The sequence below is a fragment of the Muntiacus reevesi genome, chromosome 1 (assembly GCF_963930625.1).
Source record: "Muntiacus reevesi chromosome 1, mMunRee1.1, whole genome shotgun sequence".
Taxonomy (NCBI): Eukaryota; Metazoa; Chordata; class Mammalia; order Artiodactyla; family Cervidae; genus Muntiacus; species Muntiacus reevesi.
Window position 1 is genome coordinate 71940252 of NC_089249.1, and position 23472 is coordinate 71963723.

General features: G+C 41.8%; 1 protein-coding gene across 1 annotated transcript; it reads left to right on the forward strand.

Moving 5' to 3' along the window:
• Positions 1 to 1668: 1668 nt before the first annotated feature.
• Positions 1669 to 22885, forward strand: CD48 (CD48 molecule). Its single transcript, XM_065925322.1, has 4 exons — positions 1669 to 1846; positions 16837 to 17130; positions 20245 to 20508; positions 22540 to 22885. Exons 1-4 carry the CDS (start codon positions 1765 to 1767, stop codon positions 22617 to 22619), a joined length of 720 nt encoding a protein of 239 aa, XP_065781394.1. The 5' UTR covers positions 1669 to 1764; the 3' UTR covers positions 22620 to 22885.
• Positions 22886 to 23472: the final 587 nt, after the last annotated feature.

Consider the following 23472-nt stretch of genomic DNA (forward strand, 5'->3'; position numbering starts at 1 on the left):
TTGGTAGGTGGGTTCTTTACCACTAGTGCCAACTGGGAGATTCCACCATTCATTCCTAGGTGGTTGGGAATAGATTTTGCTATTCTCTGCTGGTTAAGATCTCAAATGCTTCAGCAAAACACTGGGCAACAGCCCTTTGCAAAATCCCCAGAGGAGTCCGAGTCCAAGCAAAGCCCACGCACAGTTCTCTTCTGTCCCTTACCCTGTTCTGTCATTTGCTCCACTACTTCTCAGGCGGTTTCCCGGGTGGCACTAGTGGTAAAGAATACTCCTTCTCAGCTTCTTTTTCATGGTTTGCTTTAAAGTCTTCCTTAGTTGACCTCACTTTGATCTTGCTCATTCTACTTCAGTCTCATCTTCTCTTCTAGTCCAAAGATTTACTGTAGCTCACATGAGGGGAAGAGCTGAGTGAAGAAGACTGGGGTTGACTGGAGCTGCATATGACCTCAGGCAAATCTGACCCTGAGTTTCAGTTATAAAATACAAGTAGTAATACCTGTTTTCTTCACCTCACAGGGCTCCAATATGATCAGGTAAATAGGGGGTAATATGCAGTTTCAGGTAGTGAGCTGACTCCATTTCCTCATGCTGATCTTTCGGGGAGGGTAACTACTTCCAAGATGGAAGTTCACAGATTGAGGAGAGCAGGGTTTTTATTGCTCATCTCCATGTTGAAAATCAGAAACGTCCCCAGTCTGAAACTGGTACAAATATGGTATATCAGGGACTGTGACTTTCCTTACGGGTCTGCAAAGTGTCCTGGGTGGGCGAATAATTCATTTAGATTCAAGAGGGATGGGCCTGAAACTCTTAGACTACAAGGGTGCAGAATACATTCATTTGGGTCAAATAATTGGTAATTTGATAATAGATTAGTGATACAATATTTGAATATAGGCTAATAGTAATAATACTAATGTTCAGTGGGTAGGCCAATGTGAAGGTTTAAATAGTGAACTTATCCATAAGTGAGGAAGAGCTTGGAGGGTGGGAGGGGGAGACAAGTACTCAAACTGATTTCCCACATTTTGTGATCTCAGCCTACGCCACACATGATCTACTTTCTACTCCTCACGTGATTTAGAGTTGGCTCAGGTCAGAAATCCCCTTGGGTGGGTACTCTGGTTAATCAGGGTGTTTCCTGGCTGGGAAACCAAAAGCAGATATTCACATCTTTAATCTTTTCTGAGTACCAATCCCTCTGAAAACCGGTAGAATCTATGGATCCTCTCACCAGAAAAGAGAACTAACACACATTCAAACAAAAATTTTTTTTTTAATTTAAATGTGTTTATTTTAAATGGAAGGATATTTGCTTTACAATATTGTGTTCATTTTTGCCATATATCAAAATGAACCAGCTATTAGTATATGTGTGTTTCCTCCCTCGAGGCCCTCCCTCCCACATCTCACCCCATCCCACCCCTTTAGGTTGTCATTTGCTCCTTGCGTCATACTGAAAATTCCACTAACTGTCTAGTTTTACATATGGTAATGGGTGTTTCAGGGCTACTTTCTCAATTCGTCCCACCCTCTCCCTCTGCCCCCATATCCGCCAGTCTGTTCTTAGTTTCTTAGTGGTTTAATTAAAAAAAAAAAAAAAAAAAAGATGGGGCTTCCTGTTTTTGGTCCCCAGGCCCCACCCATGACTTGCTGGGTGGAGAGTTCTAACCTTAAGCCGTGAATTAAAGGTGCCTTTGGTTTCTTTCTGGCTTGGCTCTGGTCTGTATCCAGAGTTCCCGTAAAGTTCTGGAGAAGAGGAGCATGTGCTCCAGAAGGTGGGAGTGGTCTCTGACTCTGAAAATTCTTCTGCTTCGCCATTTGTTCCCGGCGACCAGCATACAAGGTACTTTCCACAAATTGTCTGCTGTAACTGTGCACTGGAGGCCCAGTCAGATGGAAAAGGGAATACGGGGTGTGTCTCCACCTGAAGTGGAGTAGTGGCTCCAGGCAGCAAGTATTCTCATCCTGGCAGCAGGGTTGTGATGAGTTCGGGAGTCTTCCTTAAGCTTTGGAAAGTCAGGCTCCATCTCTTTTCTCAAGGGGAAGCAACAAAAATAGAACTTTGGTGAGATGGAGAAGTAGTCCTCTCACACTTATTGCGATGGTTTCTCATCTGTGAAGTTTCTTTGCATGACAAATACCCGAACGCTGCATGGGTAGCTGCCACATTTTAGGCTCAGGGGTGCTGTGCTCCTTGAGGCATATTTTGAGACCTCTGTCTATGCAAGGAGTTGTGTCATGAGCAAAAGTAAATAATGTTGTCATTGCTCTAGAGAGAAATCAAAACTGGAAAGTGCGGGGGTCCAGCCCCAGCAGGATCCAGGGGTACCCTCAGGATGAACAGCATCAGCGAGTGCGAGAGAGAGAAAGAAAGAGACCAGACTGGGATGTACAGCAAAGTCTGGCAGCGTTTTATTTTTCACCGTAGCTTATATACCCTAAGTCAGTACGTTTCTAAGGGGAGGTGAAAGATAAGCATACAAAGTTTAGTTTAACATTATGTCAGTTTTGTCCTTCAGGAAACCAGGGTGTTTTCTGCATGCTTCTTTGTTCATGAGAGTCTTCTTTCATAGTGGACCTTTGTACATTGTCTTCTGGCCTTGGGGCCTATTAACATTTTATGGTCTAGGTGAAGGCAAAGCTGTTTTCCATAGTCTATTCTTTATTGTTCTATTTTGCCTTGAGTTTAACAGAAAACAGAAAAGTTGCAGTCTCATGGTACAGCAGGTTGCAACATAGTAGAATACAATCCTGTTAACGTAAATGTCAGCCTTTTTGCAAAAGTTCCCAGCTAAATTTATCTAAAACATTTACCACACAAAGACTCTGTGGCTCTGATGAGGCAGCCTCTGTTTTAGCACTCTTGATTAAAATTAACAATTATCTTATTGTTTAGCACACTAGGGCTAAACTCTTAGTTGTCTAAATCCTTAACTATATTGCAAGTTTTTACTGCACAACCTCAGCACAATAGCAGCAATCAAACGTTGATCCAATAACCACTTTTAGAATAATATTTTTTTGTGTGTTCGCCAATAGGGCTTTCTCACCCCCCAAAGGGCTCTGTGCCTATCAGGGCCTTTTGTGATCAGGTCCTTTATGCTGTTTATGATTAAGGTGTTGTGAGCAGTCATGTGCATTAGTACGCATCTGCCAAACAAGCCAGAGTGCCAGCAAAAGGGTTTTTACTTGAAACATTTCCTTCATTCCTGGCCCCTTCATAGGGAACCAGCATCCAGGAGATTTATTAATTAGGATTCTATGTTGGTCTTTATTTAGTGAAAGAGGAGCAGGAGAGCTCTCAGCAGGCAACACAAAGATCTGCAACAGGACGAACAAGGACAACAGCAAGAGGGGGAGGCTACAGGGTGGGGTAGAGGCCACGGTCAACCTGGAGAGTCCCTTGTAGCCTGAACAGCCTTGCATTTCAGGTCTTCTCCTCATGACCTTGTCATGGGTGGGATCTCCCATAGTGGCTCCCGACAGGAAAGGAAACTGGGGAAGGATGGCTCTGTCTAGGGTCACTGAGTGATAGTCTGAGCAGAGGCCTCAGTAGCAGGGAAACCCTGGAACATCTGACTAAGAGCTAAGGTTCGTTCTGCCATGGTTGTGTTCTGATCCCTTTGTGTGGCAACTTTCCTTTTCCTGTTACAGTTGTCCAGCCCTCTACTACCTGTCTTCCTAAGTCAGCTGAGAACTGAGAGCTAAGATATTGCCTTTCTCACTATTCCCCCCAATAAATACTTAAGTTTTTTCATTAAAGGTGCTTTAAGGTTCACTACTATGGAAAAAAATGAGTAAAAGTGAGTTTGGGAATGGGAAACAAATATAACATTTTAGAATTATGATAGTATGTGACTCTGAGGCAGATGAGATAGCCATACTTAGAGGAAATCCTGTTGACTACTCATGCAAGGCCTCTCAGGGTGGCAGGACATTCGATCTGGTTTATGAGTGGCTTTGGGGAAGGAAGAGATTTTTCTCTGCCCTTCTAGGATCTCTGACTGGTGTAAGAATTAAATTGACATGAGATAAGCTAACAAGAGAAAATCAGAGTTTAATATTGTGTACATGGGTGAAACCCAGAAAAACCAAGTAACTCACTAAAATGGCTGAAGCCCTCATCTTAAATACCATCCTCTGCTAAAGATGAAAGAGAATGTTGAGGGTGACAGTTCTGGGAGGTTATCAGGAAAAGCACAGCAAATAAGGGTAAGGTTGTTAGGCAGATTTAAGTTAGTGCCTTCACCATTGATAAGAGTTTCTAGAGATTTGGTCATCTTCTTCTTCTGGTACAGAGAGAGAGAGAGAGACCTTTATTAATGGAGATTTCCCTTACAAATATAAATGTTTCTTATAAACGGGTAACTCGTACATCGTTTTCAGAGTGTTTACCATGTCTGCTATTTCCTTAGATAAGAACCCTCTTAAAACAATTAATATGCCAAAGAGACATATATTAGGGTGGCACATTCTGCTCCCCTACACTAAGTCTAGAGACATAATGTCTTCAGGCCTCTCACGGCTGTGTGAGCTTCACGGGGCTTAGTCAACTCATTGGTCACTAATATGACCTTGGGAGTAGAGCTGGTATGAAGTATTCATCCAATTGATGGGAAAGATAGAAATGCCAAGAGAACCGGACTATTTCAGCTCTTTCTCTAGACATGAGGTCATTGTGTCTAAATCTCTTCATGTCCAGAGTATGCCTACAGATAGTTCTTTTATCTTCAATTTATGACTCCTTCACCCCATAACTTGGTGGCATAGTGGTTTAAAAAAAAAAAAAAAAAAAAACCACCTGCCAATGCAGGAGATGTGGGTTCAATCCTTGGGTCAGGAAGTTCCCCTGGAGAAGGAAATGGCAACGTACTCCAGTATTCTTGCCTGGGAAATCTCAAGGGCAGAGGAGCCTGGTGGGCAACAGTTCATGGGTCACAAAAGAGTCGGACATGACTGAGTGATAAAACAACACCCCATAACCACATTTCGTCTAAATTTAACTTTGCTGTTTGCCTTGAAGGAGGTGCTTTCTGTCTTACCTCTAGGCCTATATACATACCTTTCCTTCTGTCTACAATGTCCTGCACTCCCGCCTCTCCAGCCCCTCCCATTTTTGTGTCACTTCCTCCTAGAAACCTCAGGTTCCAGGTTGTGGTTGGTGAACTGCCTGGTTGTCTGTTTCCTTGAGCTCTGTGAGCACAGGGACCTTGTTCGTTGCTGAACCTAGTACAGTGGCTAGCACGTGGCATGGGCTCAATAAATAATTGTTAATCCTATGAATGAATGACATCAAAGAGCTTCCTTTCAGGCTATCTGTCCAGATCTTCCTGGGGGTATCGTTATTCTTTCTTTCCCAGTAATGGATGTTTTTTGTGGAGAAATTTGAGACATATTTTGTAAATCTCCTCTATTGGCCCTCCTCAGACTTGAGTCTCTCAGCTCTCTGATCTCTCGGCCCACTCCTCACTAGCAGGCATCTTCCCTGTCTCCCTCTAGCAGAACAAAGTGCACTAGAAATAGCTTGTTCTGGGAATCAGAAGACTTATCTTCTTTTTTCTTAATTTTACTTTTAACTGGAGGATAATTGCTATAAGACCTATGTTCTGAGTTCTAAGCCACGGAGTTTCCTATAAATCGCAAAAACTTTCTGAGTCTCAATTTTCTCAACTCTATTATGGGTATAATGATATGCTCCCCATTTTTTCAAGGGGTTATTATTAAGATCAATGAAATAAACAATGTGAAATTGCTCTGTGATTGTGACCACATACAATTTGAGACAGATAAGAGCCAGGAATATCATAAGGAAATTCCAAAGCCCAGTGCTGTCTCCTGGCCACAGAACTGAATCTCTGCTTTTTAAACATCTTCAAACACATTTCCAAAATCTAACTTCTCATCTTTGTTCCAGCTATCTATTGCTGTGTAATAAGCCTCCACACACCTGGTGCTTCCTCACTATGCATTTAGTCACTGCCATCTGGCTGATTAAATTCATGAGACTTCCCATCTCAGGAAACGGCGCTGCACTCTGTTCATCTTGCCCCCCATGACACACATCTTTTTTGATGCCTATTGATGTCTACTGATGCCTATTCGATGTCTACTGCCAAATTACTTCCTTGAAAGGTTTGTACAGGTTTGTTAAACAGTTTATCTCACTAGAGAGCTGCACATAACCCCATGTCAGTATCTTTAAAACACCTCTTTTGGTTCTTAAAATTTTACAAGAAAGCACATGACTTGTTTTAGAGTATTCAGAATTTCCCTTTTAGAACTTCTTTCTTCTTCCTGGGTAGACTCTTTTGTATGAAATTAATGCTTCCTTTGATTTGATTCCCCTCCCCCACACCATTTTAGTTTTACTTCTCTACAGACAAGAACACGGGTAAGCATAGGAAAGGTCTGCCTCATTTATAACTGCACATAAATACAGTTACTTTATCCTAAGCATTCAGACACATGAACAACTACTTCTTGTTAGAATTAAATCAAAGTAGTACTTTAAGTAGTTTTCTATCTAATAAAATATGGAATTGTTAAAAGGCAAGTCAAAATGTTTTTCAATGTACTTTAAAATTAAAAAAAACATAAATATATCAGAAAAAGAAATATATATATATATGAAAGTAAGTAGAAAGTCAAGAGATACCTGGAGAGGCTTTGGAGTACAAAATGAAGCAGGGAAAAGTCTAACAGAGTTTTGCAAAGTGAACACACTGGTCATAACAAATATCCTCTTCCAACAACACAAGAGACAACTCTACACATGGACATCACCAGATGGTCAATACTGAAATCAGAATGATTATATTATTTTCAGCTGAAGATGAAGAAGCTCTATACAATGAGCAAAAACAAGACCAGGAGCTGACTGTGGATTAGATCATAAAATCCTTATTGCAAAATTCAGACTTAAGTTGAAGAAAATAGGGAAAATTACTAGGCCATGCAAGTATGTTCTAAATCAAATCCCTTGCAATTGTACAGTGGAAGTGACAAATATATTCAAGGGATTAGATCTGATAGACAGAATGCCTAAAGAACTATGGATGGAAGTTCATAACATTGTACAGGAGGTGGTGATCAAAAACATCTCCAAGAAAAAGAGATGCAACAATGCAAAATGGTTGTCTGAGGAGGCCTTACAAATAGTGAGAAAAGAAGAGAAGTGAAAGGCAAAGGAGAAAAGGAAAGATACACCCATCTGAATGCAGAGTTCCAAAGAATAGCAAGGAGAGATAAGAAAGCCTTCCTAAGTGATCAAGTAAAGAAATAGAGGAAAACAATAGAATGGAAGAGAGTCGAGATCTTTTCAAGAAAATTAGAGATACCAAGGGAACATTTCATGCAAAGATGGCCAAAATAAAGTACAGAAACGGTATGGACCTAACAGAAGCCGAAGATATTAAGAAGAGGTGGCAAAAAACACACAGAAGGACTATACAAAAAAGATCTTAATGACTCAGAAAACCGTGAAGATGTGACCACTCATCTAGAGCCAGACATCCTGGAGTGTGAAGTCAAGTGGACCTTAGGAAGCATCACTACAAACAAAGTTAGTGAAAGGATGGAATTCCAGCTGAGTTATTTCAAATCCTGAAAGATGATGCTGTGAAAGTGCTGCACTCAATATGCCAGCAAATTTGGAAAACTCAACAGTGGCCTCAGGACTGGAAAAGGTGTTTTCCTTCCAGTCCCAAAGAAAGGCAATGCCAAAGAATGTTTGAACTACCATGTCATTGTGCTCATCTCACACGACTTGCAAAGTAATGCTCAAAATTCTCCAAGGGAGGCTTCAACAGTATGTGAACCAAGAACTTCCAGATATTCAAGCTGGATTTAGAAAAGGCAGAGGAACCAGACATCAAATTGCCAACATTAATTGGATCATAGAAAAAGGAGGAGAATTCCAGAAAAACATCTACTTCTGTTTCATTTACTATGGTTCATTGACACAGACTTTGACTATGTGGATCACAGCAAACTTTGGAAAACTGTTAAAGAGATGGGAACACCAGACTACCTTACCTGCTTCCTGAGAAACCTGTTTTAAGGTCAAGAAAGCAAAAGTTAGAACTGGACATGGAACAATGAACTGGTTCAAAATTGAGAAAACAATAAGTCAAGACTGTATACTGTCACCCTGCTTATTTAACTTATATGCAGAGTACATCATGTGAAAATCTTGGCTGGATGAAGCACAAGCAGGAATCAAGATTGCTGGGAGAAACATCAATAACCTCAGATATGCTGATGACACTACCCTTATGGCAGAAAGCAAAGAGGAATTAAAGAGCCACATGATGAAAGGAAAAGGGGAGAGTGAAAAAACTGACTTAAAACTCAACATTCAAAAAACTAAGATTATGGCATCTGGTCCCATCACTTCATGGCAAATAGATGGGGAAAAAATGGAAACAGTGACAGACTTTATCTTCTTGAGCCTCCAAAATCACTGAAGATAGTAGCTGCAGTCATGAAATTAAAAGATACTTGCTCCTTGGAAGAAAAGCTACGACAAACCTAGACAGCGTATATTAAAAAGCAGAGACATTACTTTGCTGACAAAAGTCCGTCTAGTCAAAGCTATATTTTTTCCAGTAGTCATGTATGGATGTGAGAGTTGGACCATAAAGAAAGCTGAGCACCAAAGAATTGATGCTTTTGAACTATGGTGCTCGTGAATACTCTTGAGAGTCCTTTGGACTGCAAAGAGATCAAACCAGTCATTCCTAAAGGAAATCAATCCTGAATATTCATTGGAAGGACTGATGCTAAAGCTGAAACTCCAATATTTTGGCCACCTGATGCGAAGAGTTGACTCATTTGAAAATACCCTGATGCTGGGAAAAATGGAAGGCGGGAGGAGAAGGGGATGACAGAGGACAATATGGTTGGATGGCATCACAAACTCAATGGACATGAGTTTGAAGAAGCTCTGGGAGATGGTGAAGGACAGGGAAGTCTGGCATGCTGCAGTCCTTGGGGTTGCAAAGAGTCAGACATGACTGAGTGACTGGACAATAACAAAAATAAAAGGAAAATATCAATGAATTTATCTGAATTTATTAGAAAATCCTCTGTAATAGACTAAACCACCACCTTGATATCTCAAATTGTACTACAATGTCGGTACATTAATTTTTGCAATCTATATTATAATAGTAATATTAATGCATCTTTATTCAACTTGTGACTGGATTATAGGATCCTTTTAGAAAAGGAGAATTTTTTTCCATTTTTTTATGGTTAATCAAGCAGTCTTTCTACTGTTTCTATCTTTATGTAGCTTTTTAAGGCCACACTTTCATTAGATATTTCATTAAAAAAATACTCACTTTTCCTTTTTAAATTAATTTTTATTTTATATTGAAGTATAGTTGATTTACAATATTGTGTTAGCTTCAGTGTACAGTGAAGTGATTCTACTATACATGTGAAAGTGAAAGTTGCTCAGTCATGTCTGCCTCTTTGCAATCCCATGGACTATACAATCCATGGAATTCTTTAGGCCAGAATACTGGAGTGGGTAGCCTTTCCCTTCTCCAGGGAATTTTCCCAACTCAGTGATCAAGCCGAGGTCTCCCACATTGCAGGTGGATTCTTTACCAGCTGAGCCACAAGGGAAGCTATACATATACATACATTCTTTCTTTTTTCATATCCTTTTCCCAAAACTCACTTTTCCTTTGCTATTCTCAAGCATGAATCTCAGCCCATTTGAGGCTGCTGGGTTTTTATTTCAAGGTTTCCCTTAGCTGCTTTTCTTTGATTTGTAGATATCTGAAACCATGAATGATATTCTCAGCACTCTTTTGTGTTGTTTCTTTTGAGAAATAACTTGCTGGGCAGTTTCTTCACCGCTCCTCTGCTGTATGTGTCATAATAGTCACCTTTTATTCCTTTATCCAGGACCCAACCATAAGACTTCCCTGGTGGCTCATATGGTAAAGAATCTGCCTGCAATGCAGGAGACCCAGGTTCAATCCCTGGGTCAGGAAGATCCCCTGAGGAAGGGAATGTCTACCGACTCCAATATTCTTGCCTAGGAATACCATGGACAGAGGAGCCTGGCAGGCTACAATTCACGGAGTTTCGGAGAGTTGGACACAACTAAGTGACTCACACACACAACCATAAGACAGGGCTGTTACACTGGCCCAGGTAGGCACGTTATGATACTCAAGAAACACAGCTCATTGGTCATAAGTAATTAAAAAGTAACTCCAATTTCTACTTGAAGTCTCTCAAAAGATGTTAAAAGGAATCCAGTTGTAAGCTATTGCAATACTTCCTATCATGCACTTATCTGCCCTCTTCAGTCTTCTCAAACTATTCCATTTCTCTGCAGCTCAGAGATTCTCATTCTCTTGAGCCATAACATTATATAGAACCTCTATTTTCTAAACCAACCTGAGTGGTCCCTCATAAATGTCAAACAAATCTTAAGAAATAAGCAAGAGGAGAGCTTCCTAGATGGCCCAGTGATAAAGAATCCACCTGCAATGCAGGAGACACAGGTTTGATCTCTGTCTGGGTCAAGAAGATCCTCTGGAGGAGGAAACGGATTTTCTTACCTGGAAAATCCCATGGAAAGAAAAGCCTAGCAGGCTACAGTCCAAGGGCCTGCAAAGAGTCAGCCATGACTGAGCAACTAACACACACACATACCAAGCAAAAAGAAGCTAAGTGGGATAAAAAATATGACTATTTGGAGGTTATGAGGAGATGAATGGGAACACTTATGTAGGGATTTTTGCCCCATTCATCCTATACTAAACAATAAATGTGAGCCAAGTATTCTGGGGATTCAAAATTGAGTAAGACATGGTGTTTGCCTTTGAAATGTTCACAATCTCAGTGACTCTGTATCTGTTATAGTTTCCCCCTCCTCCTCGCATTTTAGTTTGAAGTTCTTTGGAACATGTTGGGGATACCCTGGACAAACAAGATCTTAATGTTCTAAGTTCAGTTCAGTCACTCAGTCATGTCCAACTCTTTGTGACCCCATGGACTGCAGCATGCCAGGCTACCCTGTCCTTCACCAACTCATGGAACTTGCTTAAATTCATATCCTTTGAGACAATGATGCCATCCAATCACCTTATCCTCTGTCATCCCCTTCTCTTCCTGCCTTCAATCTTTCCCAGTATTAAGGTCTTTTCCAACAAGTCAGCTCTTTGCATCAGGTGGCCAAAATATTGGAGTTTCAGCTTCAGCATCAGTCCTTCCAATGAATATTCAGGGTTGACTTCCCTTAGGATTGACTGGTTGGATCTCCTTGTGGTCCAAGGGACTCTCAAGAGTCTTCTCCAGCACTACCATTCAAAAGCATCAATTATTCAGCACTCAGCCTTCTTTATGGTCCAACTCTCATATTCATACTTGACTACTGGAAAAACCATAGCTTTGACTAGATGGAACTCTGTCAGCAAAGTAATGTCCCTGCTTTTTAATATGCTGTCTAGGTTTGTCATAGCTTTTCTTCCAAGGAGCAAGCGTCTTTTAATTTCATGGCTGCAGTCACCATCTGCAATGATTTTGGAGCCCAAGAAAATAAAGTATGTCACTATTTCCATTTTTTCCCCATCTATTTGCCATGAAGTGATGGGATCAGATGCCATGATCTTAGTTTTCTGAATGTTGAGATTTAAACCAACTTTTTCACTCTCCTCTTTCACTCTCATCAAGAGGCTCTTCAGTTTCTCTTCGCTTTCTGCCATAAGGGTGGTGTCATCTGCCTATCTGAGGTTATTGATATTTCTCCTGGCAATCTTGATTCCTACTTGGGCTTCATCCAGCCCGACATTTCGCATGATGTACTCTGCATATAAATTAAATAAGCAGGGTGACAATATATAGCCTTGAAGTACTCCTTTCTCAATTTTGAACCAGTCCATTGTTTCATGTCCAGTTCTAACTGTTGCTTCTTGACCTGCATACAGGCTTCTCAGGAAGCAGGTAAGGTGGTCTGGTGTTCCCATCTCTTTAACAGTTTTCCATTGTTTTTTCTGATCCACACAGTCAAAGGCTTTGGTGTAGTCAATAAAGCAGAAGTAGATGTTTTTCTGGAATTCTCTTGCTTTTTCTATCGTCCAATAGATCTTAAAAATTTGATGTCTGGTTCCTCTGCCGTTTCTAAATCCAGCTTGAATATCTGGAAATTCTTGTTTCACATGCTGTTGAAGCCTCCCTTGGAGAATTTTAAGCATTACTTTGCAAGTCGTGTGAGATGAGCACAATGGTGTGGTAGTTCAAACATTCTTTGGCATTGCCTTTCTTTGGGATTGGAAAGAAAACTGACATTTTCCAATCCTGTGGCCACTGCTGAGTTTTCCAAATTTGCTGGCGTATTAAGTGCAACACTTTCACAGCATCATTTTTTAGGATTAGCTCAGCTGGAATTCCATCCCCTCCACTAGCTTTGTTCGCAGTCATGCTTCCTAGGCCTAAGGCCTAAGGCCACTTGACTTCGCATTCCAGAATTCTGGCTCTAGATGAGTGTTCACACCATCGTGGTTATCTGGGTCATTAAGATCTTTTTTGTATAGTTCTTCTGAGTATTCTTGCCACCTCTTCTCAATATCTTCTGCTTCTGTTAGGTTCATACCATTTCTGTCCTTTATTGTCCCCATCTTTGTATGAAATGTTCCCTGCTTTATTATTATAAAACAGACTTAATTTTCACATGGAGAAATAATGTATAGTATAACTGAATCTGAATCATAACTTCAGTCTATATGCTCTGTATTTTTTATTCCTCATTAAGTTCATCCTCATTTTTCTTTGCCCAAGGAAGTTTCAGGTAAGTTCTCTGGTCTTACTATGGTGCTGGGGACACTTTCTTATCATCCCATGTCCTAACCAAAGACCTGATTTGTTTATCTTTTGTGCATGCTGATGCCTTTTACTAGATCTAGCTTATAGGTGAAAACCTCTACGAGAGTTGCTGCAATTTTTTTTTTTTTGGCCCCCTTCCACCACATTCTACACTTTCAGATTCATGTATAGACATTCGTTCCTAAAAAATATATCATTAATCCAGTCTTTATTTTACCACTGTTTTGGCACAATAAAGTAAGTTCAACGGCATGTGTTAAACGTCTCAATAATTTATGCATAATATAGAATTTATGGATACAAAAAATAATGTAGGTAATAATAATAAACAATACATGACATTTATTATCTACTAATTTTCCAAGTATTATACTAAGTATTTTATGCGTATTGACTATTCGAATTAATCAAATTATATTCGAAGCATTTTATTTGTGTAACTCTGGGTCAGGGTTCTTTAGAAAAAAAGAATCAATGGGATATATACAAATATACAGAATGAGTCTCACGCAGCTTCCCAGGTGGTGTTAGTGGTAAAGAACTCACCTGCCATAGCAGGTTACACATAAGAGATGTCAGTTTGATCCCTGGGTCGGGAAGATACCTGGAGAAGGGGATGGCAATCCACTCTAGTATTCTTGCCTGGAGACTAGACAGTGACAGAGGAGCCTGGAGGAGTCCATGGGGTCACACAGAGTCAGACACCACTGAAGTGACTTAGCACACACACATAGTTATGGAAGCATAATCCATATTCTGTACTTCTCTGGAGAAGTCCCATGATCTGCCATCTGTAAGATGAAAGCCAAGAAAGTTACTTGTGTAGTTTCAGTAGAAATCCACAGATCTGAGTATATATAGACTCACAATTTGAGTTCATACACTCTGTAATCTTCATTCTCAGTAGACTCAACTTCATTCATCCTTCCACAAAGAGGCTTCAGGGAAGCCAATGGTCTAAGCTGTAGTCCAAGTCCTAAGGTCCATGAACCAGGGGCACTGATGTTCAAGGGTAGGAGAAGATGGAATACCCCAACTCACAGCAGAAAGGAATTTGCTTTTATTCTTTCCTTTTTGTCCAATTCTAAGCCTTAGCAGGTTGGATGATGCTCACCCATATTGGTTGAGGGTGATCTTCTTTACCCAGTCTACCGATTCAAATGCTAATCTCTGCTAGAAAAAAACCTTACAGACCATCCAGAAAGAGTGTTTCACCAGCTATCTGGGCATCCTTTAACTCAGTAAACTTGATACATGAACTTCACCATCACAAACTCTGTAAGATAAACTAAAATGAAGGCAGAGAGGTCAGGTAAAACGCTCACAGTTACACAGCTAATAAATGACATGGTCAGGATTTGAACAGTCTAATTCCAGAGCCCATGTTCTTAACTATCATACTACAATGGCTGCTGCTGCTAAGTTGCTTCAGTCGTGCCTGACTCTGTGCGAACCCATAGACGGCAGACCACCACGCTCTGCCGTCCCTGGGATTCTCCAGGCAAGAACACTGGAGTGGGTTGCCACTTCCTTCTCCAGTGCATGGAAGTGAAAAGTGAAAGTGAAGTTGCTCAGTCGTGTCCGACTCTTTGCGAACCCATGGACTGTAGCCTACCAAGCTCCTCCATCCATGGGATTTTCCAGGCAAGAGTACTGGAGTGGGTTGCCAGTGCCTTCTCCATACAACAATGGAAATGAGTTTAATTAATAAGACTCATTTTCTGTCCTTAGGAAGCTTCTAGTCTGGTGATAAAGGCAAGTAATAGATACTAAATGGAGCACTTTAATATGCTGTGAGTTTTAAGATATAGGCATGAACAAGATGTTGCAGCTTTCCTTCCCCCTTCCTTTACCACATATGAGTAATGATTTAAAAAAAGCCATCCTGGTAGATGGCGGTGACTTCCTACTTAGAAATAAAGTGGTTAATTGTGGGTTGTGCTATATTCTTCAGCATATTTTTGAGACTCGATGGAGAATCTACCAAGGATGCCTAATCCAACAGTTTTCAACCAGAATGAAGGTGGTAAGATTTTTGCCTCCCTGGGAGCATTTGGCATTGTCTGTAGACATTTTTTGAAGATCACAACTGGAATGATGTTACCTGCATCTAGTGAGCTGAGGCCAGGGAGGCTGCTACACATCTTACAATACACAAAGACATCCCTGTACAAGGAATTCTCTGGCCCAAAATGTCAATAGTGCCAAAGCTGAAAAACACTGGCCTAGGCTGTCTATTATCACCACTTTTATTAATTCACATGGAAACAAACAACGGAATGAGAACAAGTCTAGAATACGTGTCCAGTAATTTTGAAATCCTAAAGAGAATGTATGCTCCTGAAGAGGCTGTATGGTCTAAGAGGTGAGAGATTCTCTACATTGCTGGTGATGGAGCCTAGCACATGACCTGGCATGTAGTCATTGCTCAAATACTGTTGCTTGGACTGAATTGATTATGTCACAGAGATTATAAAGTATGGAATGGACCAATCAGAAGCACTGTGGAAATTAATGCCTACGTGTGTCTGTGAATGCAACAGGCATAGGTTAAATGCTCCGTAACTAACTGTTCAATGGATAGTTGGAAGGATTAATGACTAGGAACTTGAAAGACCTGGGAACATAGGTATTTTTAATCTTTATTCAAAAGAATGTTTTTGACATGTGGGAAGTAACAGCCTATGGGAAAACCCAAATGAACTTTTTGGCCAAGCCAAAAAACAGGTGTAGATACAATGCTGAAAGGTATGAGGTTTTGTGTAACAGTATATGAGGTAAGAGCGATAGAGATTTTCCTCTTTCCTCTACTATTAGCTTCTTTTTACCGCTATTTCTCAATGCAGGAGACATAAGAGACATGGGTTCGATCCCTGGGTTGGGAAGATCTCCTGAAGAAGGGCATGTCCCCATGAACAGAAGGGCCGGGTGGGCTACAGTCCATAGGGTTGCAAAGAGTCAGACATGACTGAAGTGACTGAGCACTCACTGCTCTTTCTCAGTCTGTACATTTATACAGAGATTACTTTCATTCACAAAAGAATCAGCAGACCTTCCTTCACCTTTATTTTCTGGCTATCATCCTTTGCTTCTTGCCTTCATGAAACCAGGTCTTTTAGAACTGAGGCTTATACAATTAGGGAGTGCTCTCATGAGAAAAAAAATAGAACTGCAAATACAAATAGGAACAAAAATAAATGTAGTTAGAATGAGAAAAGAAGTCCCAATGTATCACAAGTTTTTAAAAAGCTGGCAAATAACAAAGATCATAAAAGCCAGAAAAATAGCACAATATTTTTATTAATAAAATGCTCACTCTTCTATAATACTTTGCCCCTGAGTAACTCTTGGCCCCCTTCATTTCAAACCTTGTGTCTCCTTTACTTCTGGCCTAGTGCTGTGTGTGCTCAGTTGCTCAGCCGTGTCTGACTCTTTGCAGCCCCATGGACCCGCCAGGCTCCTCTGTCCATGGAAGTTTCCAGACAAGGATACTGGAGTGATTTGCCATTTCCTACTCCAGGGGATCTTCCCAACCCAGGGATCGAACTTGTGTCTCTTGTGTCTGCTGCTTTGGCAGGCATATTCTAGCTGCCACTAATGCCAACTGGGAAGTCACTGCTAGAGAACTAAATTGAGCCACAGGGATCACAGGCACAGAGGGGAAATGTAACTTATAATTTTATTTGAAAATGTCCTGGTATGAGAGTAAGGGAGAGAGGCAGGGCCAGCTCAGTGTCCCTTTTCTTAACCATCTAGGGTAGAATTAGATGGATTATGAGCATGTTGCCTATACCCAAGCCCACTTCTAAAGCTCTAACTTTCATTGAATTCTTGATCAGGGATCAGGCCCTCTGATAAAGATCATACTCTCTGCTCCCAAGAAAAAATCTCTCCCTTCTTCCTTGTTCCACCAGCCCAGGCTTTGGGCCACTGGGCAGCTCTGCCTTCTCTAAAATGGGTCTCACTCATTCTGACTCTCGTTGGCAGGCCCTACAAAATATGCAATCCCTGGCGGCAACGTGAGTCTACAAATCTCCAATCTGCCTAAGAACCACAAATCACTCATCTGGTTTTATACTACTGACCAGAAGATTGTAGAGTGGGAATCTGGTGATCCTAAGTACTTCGATACTAAATTTAAGGACAGGGCCACGCTTGATCTTAATAGTGGTACACTGCACATCCGCAAGGTCCAGAAGGAAGACAGCAGTACTTACCTCCTGAGGGTGCAGAAGGACACTGAAGACGAGGACGAATGGAAGTTTCCACTGGTGGTGCTTGGTGAGTTAGGGGAACCAAAGGGCTAGTCCCCACTCTGGGGCCCCAGACAGATCCCTGGGAAGCTTCCTGGTGATTCCGGGGACTCTCCATGGGAGGGAGAGAGAAAAACCTCAGGACAGGCTTAATCCATTTCTCCTAGAGCCAGTTCCACTTGGAAGTGAGTCTGGGCCAGCAGACTCCAAAGTAGATAACTTTGGGACATGTAAAACCTCTTCTGACATTAGAGAGTCTAAGATTTGAAGAGGAAGGAGACAATAAAGATGGTTTTCTCTCTATTCTCTTCATGTTCTCTTGTGGTCAATCCAAATAAGTTCTGAATTCTTCTTTTTTTTAAATCGATTTTTTGGTTGTCCTGAGTCTTCATGGCTCCATGCAGACTTTCTTGAATCGTGGCAAGTGGGGGCTACTGTTTGTTGCAGTGCATGGGCTTCTCATTGTGGCAGTGTCTCTTGTTGTGGAGCATGGGTTCTAGGCATGTGGGCTTTAGTAGCTGCAGCTTGCTGGCTCTAGAATGTGTGGGCTTCAGTATTTGTAACGCATGGGCTTAGTTGCTCTGCAGTATGTGGGATCTTTCCAGACCAGGGATGGAACCCGTGTCCCCGGCATTGGCAGGCAGATTCTTAACCACTGGACCACACTTACTGGCTATGTGAACTTGGAGAAAGATCTTGACATCTCTGTCCCATTAGGTAAGATTCTGTTGATGGCAAGTAATGGAGACCAACGTGATATACCTTTAGAAAAAAGGAGAATTTGTTTTTAATGCTATGACTTCTTAAAGCAATGAAAGAAGTTTGAAAGAGTTGAAAGGACTGAAGAGGAGGAAGAATGAGACCCTGGCCCAGTCCAGAGCCTCTAGCCACTGGAATCTTTACTGTGAAAGTGGATCCCTGCCAGTACAGACTATCTCTCTCAAAGTCTAGGCTTTCATATCTCTTAGTTTAAATTCTCAAGAAAGAGAAACTGACTAGCCCGTCTTGGTTCGGGTATGTGGTTTAAACACTTATGGTCCAAAGATTCAACTTATAACGCAGAAACTTGATTCTTGGAGAGACTGTCAATTATTAGAGGAGGAGGGCTAGGCAGACATCCAAGGGAGATGCGCCCCTCAGAGCCTTGGGTTCTTCATCATATTGTGAGGATAATTATATCTTTTTAGGATTTTATGAGAATCAAAGTAGATAATGAAAATGAAAACACTTTTAAAAATGCTGGAACTTCCCTAGTGGTCCAGTGGTTAGACTCTATGCTTCCACTGCAGGGGGGCGTGTTGAATTCAATTCCTGGTTGGGGAACAAAGACCCCACATGCTTCATGGTGCAGTCAAAAATAATAAAATTTTAACAAAAAATGTGCCAGAAGATCTTGTGTCTGATGAGGAGCCTTAAAAATGCTAAAATGCTGCAAAGAATGAAGAATATTGTATATATTCATGTCCCACCAACATGGGTCATGATGGTCCCTGGTCTAAGAGGCTAGAATTCTCTTCTTGTTCACTTCCTTCATATCATATGTCCTAAAATTGCAAGATGTACTAGCAACAGGAAATATTCAAATATTCCTATAGTGATTTTTAAAAAATAAAAAAGATCTGAAATATTCATCATTTACCAGATTTTGTGGCAAATATTCCCATCACAGCCAACTGTAAACTGCTAACAGTTTCATTTCACAACCAACTTGCAAAATTTCTGAATATCCTAAAAGCCATAAGCCTACTTGGCTTTAGTGCACTTGCCTCTGGATAAGGCTCTGAGGATGTGATTAGTGGAAGAATCACCCTTCTGTCCAGCCCAGGAATTTCTAAAGCTCAAAGGGGACATCTTGGAACCAGACTGCTCCATCTGGCTCTGGAGTGCTCAGGGCTGAGCTGCTTACTATGGGAAATGCGGAAGGTTCATAAGACTTGAGGCCAGACAACAGGAAATGAATAAGCATATGATGATTGTTCATGTAAAGTATGCAAGAGGAGTCCAGCAATGTGATAAGGTTTCACGGAGGAGATGGATCTAGAGTTCAGGAGGTCAGATTGGTAGAGCTTCCATTGCCCTTCACAGACATACAACCCAGAAGTCAGCTCTGATTGGGTCTGTTCTCTGCTACAGTTTAATCCTATGACTTCTGAGCTGCATTGATTCTGCAGGTGTTTTACCCTTGACCAGAAGGAAAAGACCTCAGAGGATTTCAGGGAAAGCAGTCCTAGTCAAGGAAGGAGCAGATGATGGGATTATATCGCAATCCATTTGCCTGGAGGATGAAAGCAGTGATGATGCTGTGACCTTCAACATGCGTACTTCACACTCAGCAGAAGCACATACTCATAGATGATGGCACTGTATCTTACTAACATTGTGCTGTGAGGTAGGGTCATTTTACACATGAGAAGGAGTTCAGAGGGTTAGTTGTCTTGCCTCTCAGAGCCACTCTCTCAGAGCCAAGTCCAGGACCCAAGTTTGTCTCACTGTAAAGTGAGCATTTTGTCTTTTCTACTGCATAACTGCTTCATCCCTACATCCATCCATCCCTACATCCATTCACCTTTCCCTTTAATCAGAATATCTGCTCTGTGGCAGGCACTGAGATACAAAAGTTAACAGATGCAATTCATCACTACCGGTTTGCGCTGGGAGATCCATGAGGTTCTCTGTAGTTCTGCCAGAGTTCAGGAAAGGTGTAGAGTGGTATCTCTTACCCCAGGATTCTCAATGTATCTGAGCCCAAGAACTCTTGAAGGACTGACTGATGGGCTAAGGTGCCAAATGTGGGTCATTGCTAGAGAAGGGGTCCTGAGTAGTTCAGACAGTTGGGATATCAAGTTCAACTCTAGCTGATCTCTGTGCTAAAACTCTGCTCTTCTTTCTGGCCCACGATGGACGTAACTCCATTTTGTTTCTGGGTAACTAGCTCCCCCTGCTGGACGCAGTTTAGCTTCACGCCAAGGAGTAGCTCTTTCGCTCTGAAGCCTAGAGTTCAAAGCTGCTCACTAGCTCCCTCTACAGGGCCCTCTTCTCCATGACTGCCCCTCAGGACCTCCCTCGCCACTTCGTTGGCTAAACCCTCCCAGCATAAAAGCTTCATAAATGCATAAACCCATTGTCTCATCTTCATCTTCAGACCCTGTACCGAAGCCTGACATAAACGTCAGTACGACAGAGGAAGTGAACAGCTGCCACCTGCTCCTATCCTGTGTGATCCAGGACCAATCTGTAAACTACACTTGGTATTGGGAATCGGGGTCCTTTCCAAAACAGCTACAGAACAGTGTGCTTGAAGTGGTCCACACGCCACAAAGCTACTCGAAGTCTTATACCTGCCAAGCCAGCAATCCTGTAAGCAGCCAAAACAGGACGATCAACTTCACTTCGTTCTGTGTACAGGGTAAGAGACACTACCAAGGGAGCTGAGGTGGGCCCTTGAATGAAGACAAGTGTGGGGATCTTTCCAGCCACCTGTCATAGCGTTTGATGGAGAACCCCAAAGGCGCTAGTGAGGTGTGGTAGACTTGAATTCTCCTTGTGTCTCTGACGCGGTCTCTCAGCAAGCTTCCCTCACCTTTGTGGAGCTCAGGGTCCTCACCTGCAAAGGGCTCTCATGTCCCCTTTTCCTGCCCTGCTTTAATAAGTGCATGGTCCTGGAATCTGAGGGCAGGGTCCTTGCAGGATAATCTGAGATTTCAAGGTGAGTAGGGAGGAAAAGGGCAAGTAGAGGAACAGTCCAGATACTGTTGTGTAGCAACATAAAGGTGTTGCTGGTAGACAGCAAAGCAAAGAAGGGCTAAGTGGAAGAGCAGGAGTGAGGAGCAAAAGAAAGGGCCAAATGGATGAACGTGAGTGGGAATGAGTGGTGAGCAAGAGAGCCTGGCCCTAAGACTGAGATTTTCTGCTCTTCCCCAAGTGTATGCCCTTGATAAAGTTGAAAAGGCAAACTCTGGGTTTCATGTTTCATATTTCTCTAACTCCTGGGAGACCCCACTCAATACAGCATCACGCCTGGCTCTCTCTCAAGCCTACACAGGTCCCATTGTGGAGTAGCTACGTTTATAGATTTTGGAATCAATCACACTTTGGATTAATCCTGTGACTATTACACATTAGCTAAACAAGTGACTTAGCTTCTCCAAGTCATGTCCTTCTTAAATAAGACAAAGTAATAGTTCTTATCTCGTACTGTTATGAGAATTAAGTTAGACAATACAGGTCACCACCTAGCACAGTACCTAAGAAGCCTCCAATGAGTGGTAGTTAAATTAGACCCACCAAGTACTTTTAATTCTAGAGACACTAGGGATTTGGGGGACCTCTTGATAAATCTGAATCACTCTCTTCAGCATTCTAGGCCCTGTACTCTCCACATCCCTGAAATCACACCCCCAAGCCCTGGTGTATAAATCTCTCCAGAATAACTCATACCTGTGGTGCCAACATTTACCTGAGATCCTTTTCATGCCCAGTCACCAGGGACCGTGGCTCCTGGGGACATGGCTCTTTCATGGTCTTCCTGGACCCAGTCTACTCTGCTCACCTAAGCTGATTTCTTTACCTCTGCTCCCACACATGAACTATAGAAACTATAAGTTCTTCTGTGTTCTTCTCAACCAACTGGTCATGTCTCTTCTAGTCTTTCATGATACGCCCTGCTTTTCTACCAACAAAGACCCAATACAAGACTTTGGTGTCTGACCATGAGACCAGTTGGCTGGGTGGTTCTAAAATCACCTTTATATCAACACCATATCCTGAGATCCAGAAAAAGGAAGAGACACAGTCCTTGTTTTTTATAGAATGAAAGTGACTGTCCATTCACAGAGAGGATGAAAGCAATAATACACCTCTTTTTTGAAGGTCTAAGCCCATCTTGTTACTTTCCAGCTACCTAAATTATCCTAGAAGAGCATCCTTAATTCCCCTTCCATAATTTATCACTCTCCTCTCCTCCTCTCCCAGCCCTGCACTTCTCTATCTCTTAATTTCCCTTTCTTTTTTTCCTTCCCAACCGAGTTGGTACTGATGGTTGGTAGTGTGGAGAAACAGGCAATCCTTTCTTCCCTAAACTTAGCATACAGTATCATATGAACTACTGCACTTGAAGGTCTGCCCTACTTAACTGCTGTCCAGTGTAGGAGAATGATTCTTTTCTAGGCCCGCAGACATGCCAAGATAATCTTCATGTACAGGACTCAGCTAAGCCAGTAATATTTAAAGGGTTTCTGTATTCTTTATACTTTACATCTGGGAGATTGAGCTCTTGCTCATCTGGGAAAAAGGATGTGCAGGGCACACTGTGTCTGGATTCAGAGAGGAAACTCATTCCCTTGCTATAGAAGCTCCCATGCTAAAGTCCAGCACCCCTTCCCCTTCTCAACAAATTAATCAGGACACCTAAAAGTTTTGCATTTTCTTACTCTTTCAGCCTCCTCCTCTGAAGTAACTTGGACGGCAACTTGGGCAGTGATCATGGTAACCACTCTTCTCAATCTCCTGTGGACCTGAGAAGAGCTAACTAGAGTGAAACTTCAAGAATGCAAGATCTTGCCCTCATTAGTAATCAGCTGTTAACCAGGACAGAAGTTCTATCTACATGGAATAGGGGAAAAGACTGAGATGTCTAAAAGAACATTCAGATAAATTTTTTATAATCACAGTAATATTTTATTTTTATATTTTCTAATTGTTTTTCTAGCATACATATGTGTTTTCCCACCAAAAATGGGCAGAATGTATTCTGCAATGTTTCCTTGTTTCAATAAACAATGATATAACTGTCAAAATTGATTGTTGAATTCTAGGATCCAAAAAACCCATCAAATCGACTAAGCTCTCTCACCATGGTCTTTCATTACAGGATGGCAAGAGCTCCCAGGCCCACCACCAACATAACAATGGGAATTTTTGCTCTTTGTTTGCCTCCTCTGTGGTTCTTCATGGGCTTGGAGCTGATAGGGTCACTAAAAGATAATTTTCCCTTTCAACAAACTCTCCTACCACAGATCACTTCCTTTTACACCAAACCAACCTTACCTCTCCCTCCCCTTATCACTTCTGTGGGAGAGACAATACTGTGTGTTCATCAAACCCTTTCATTTTCTTCCTAGACTTTGATGGTTAATTTTATATGTAAATTTGACTGGGCCACAGAGGCACCCAGTCATTGGTCAAACCTTATTCTGGGTGTTCCTGAGGGTGTTTCTGGGTGAGATTAACATTTGGGGGGTGGGGGGGGCAGGGAGGACCGGGGGGGGGGGTGGGGCTCACATTATCAGTTGAAGTCTTGAAAGCACAAAAAGGCAGGGGAGACTTTCAAGTTAATGGAGGAATAAAATGGGGAGACCACCTTCCCCCCAAC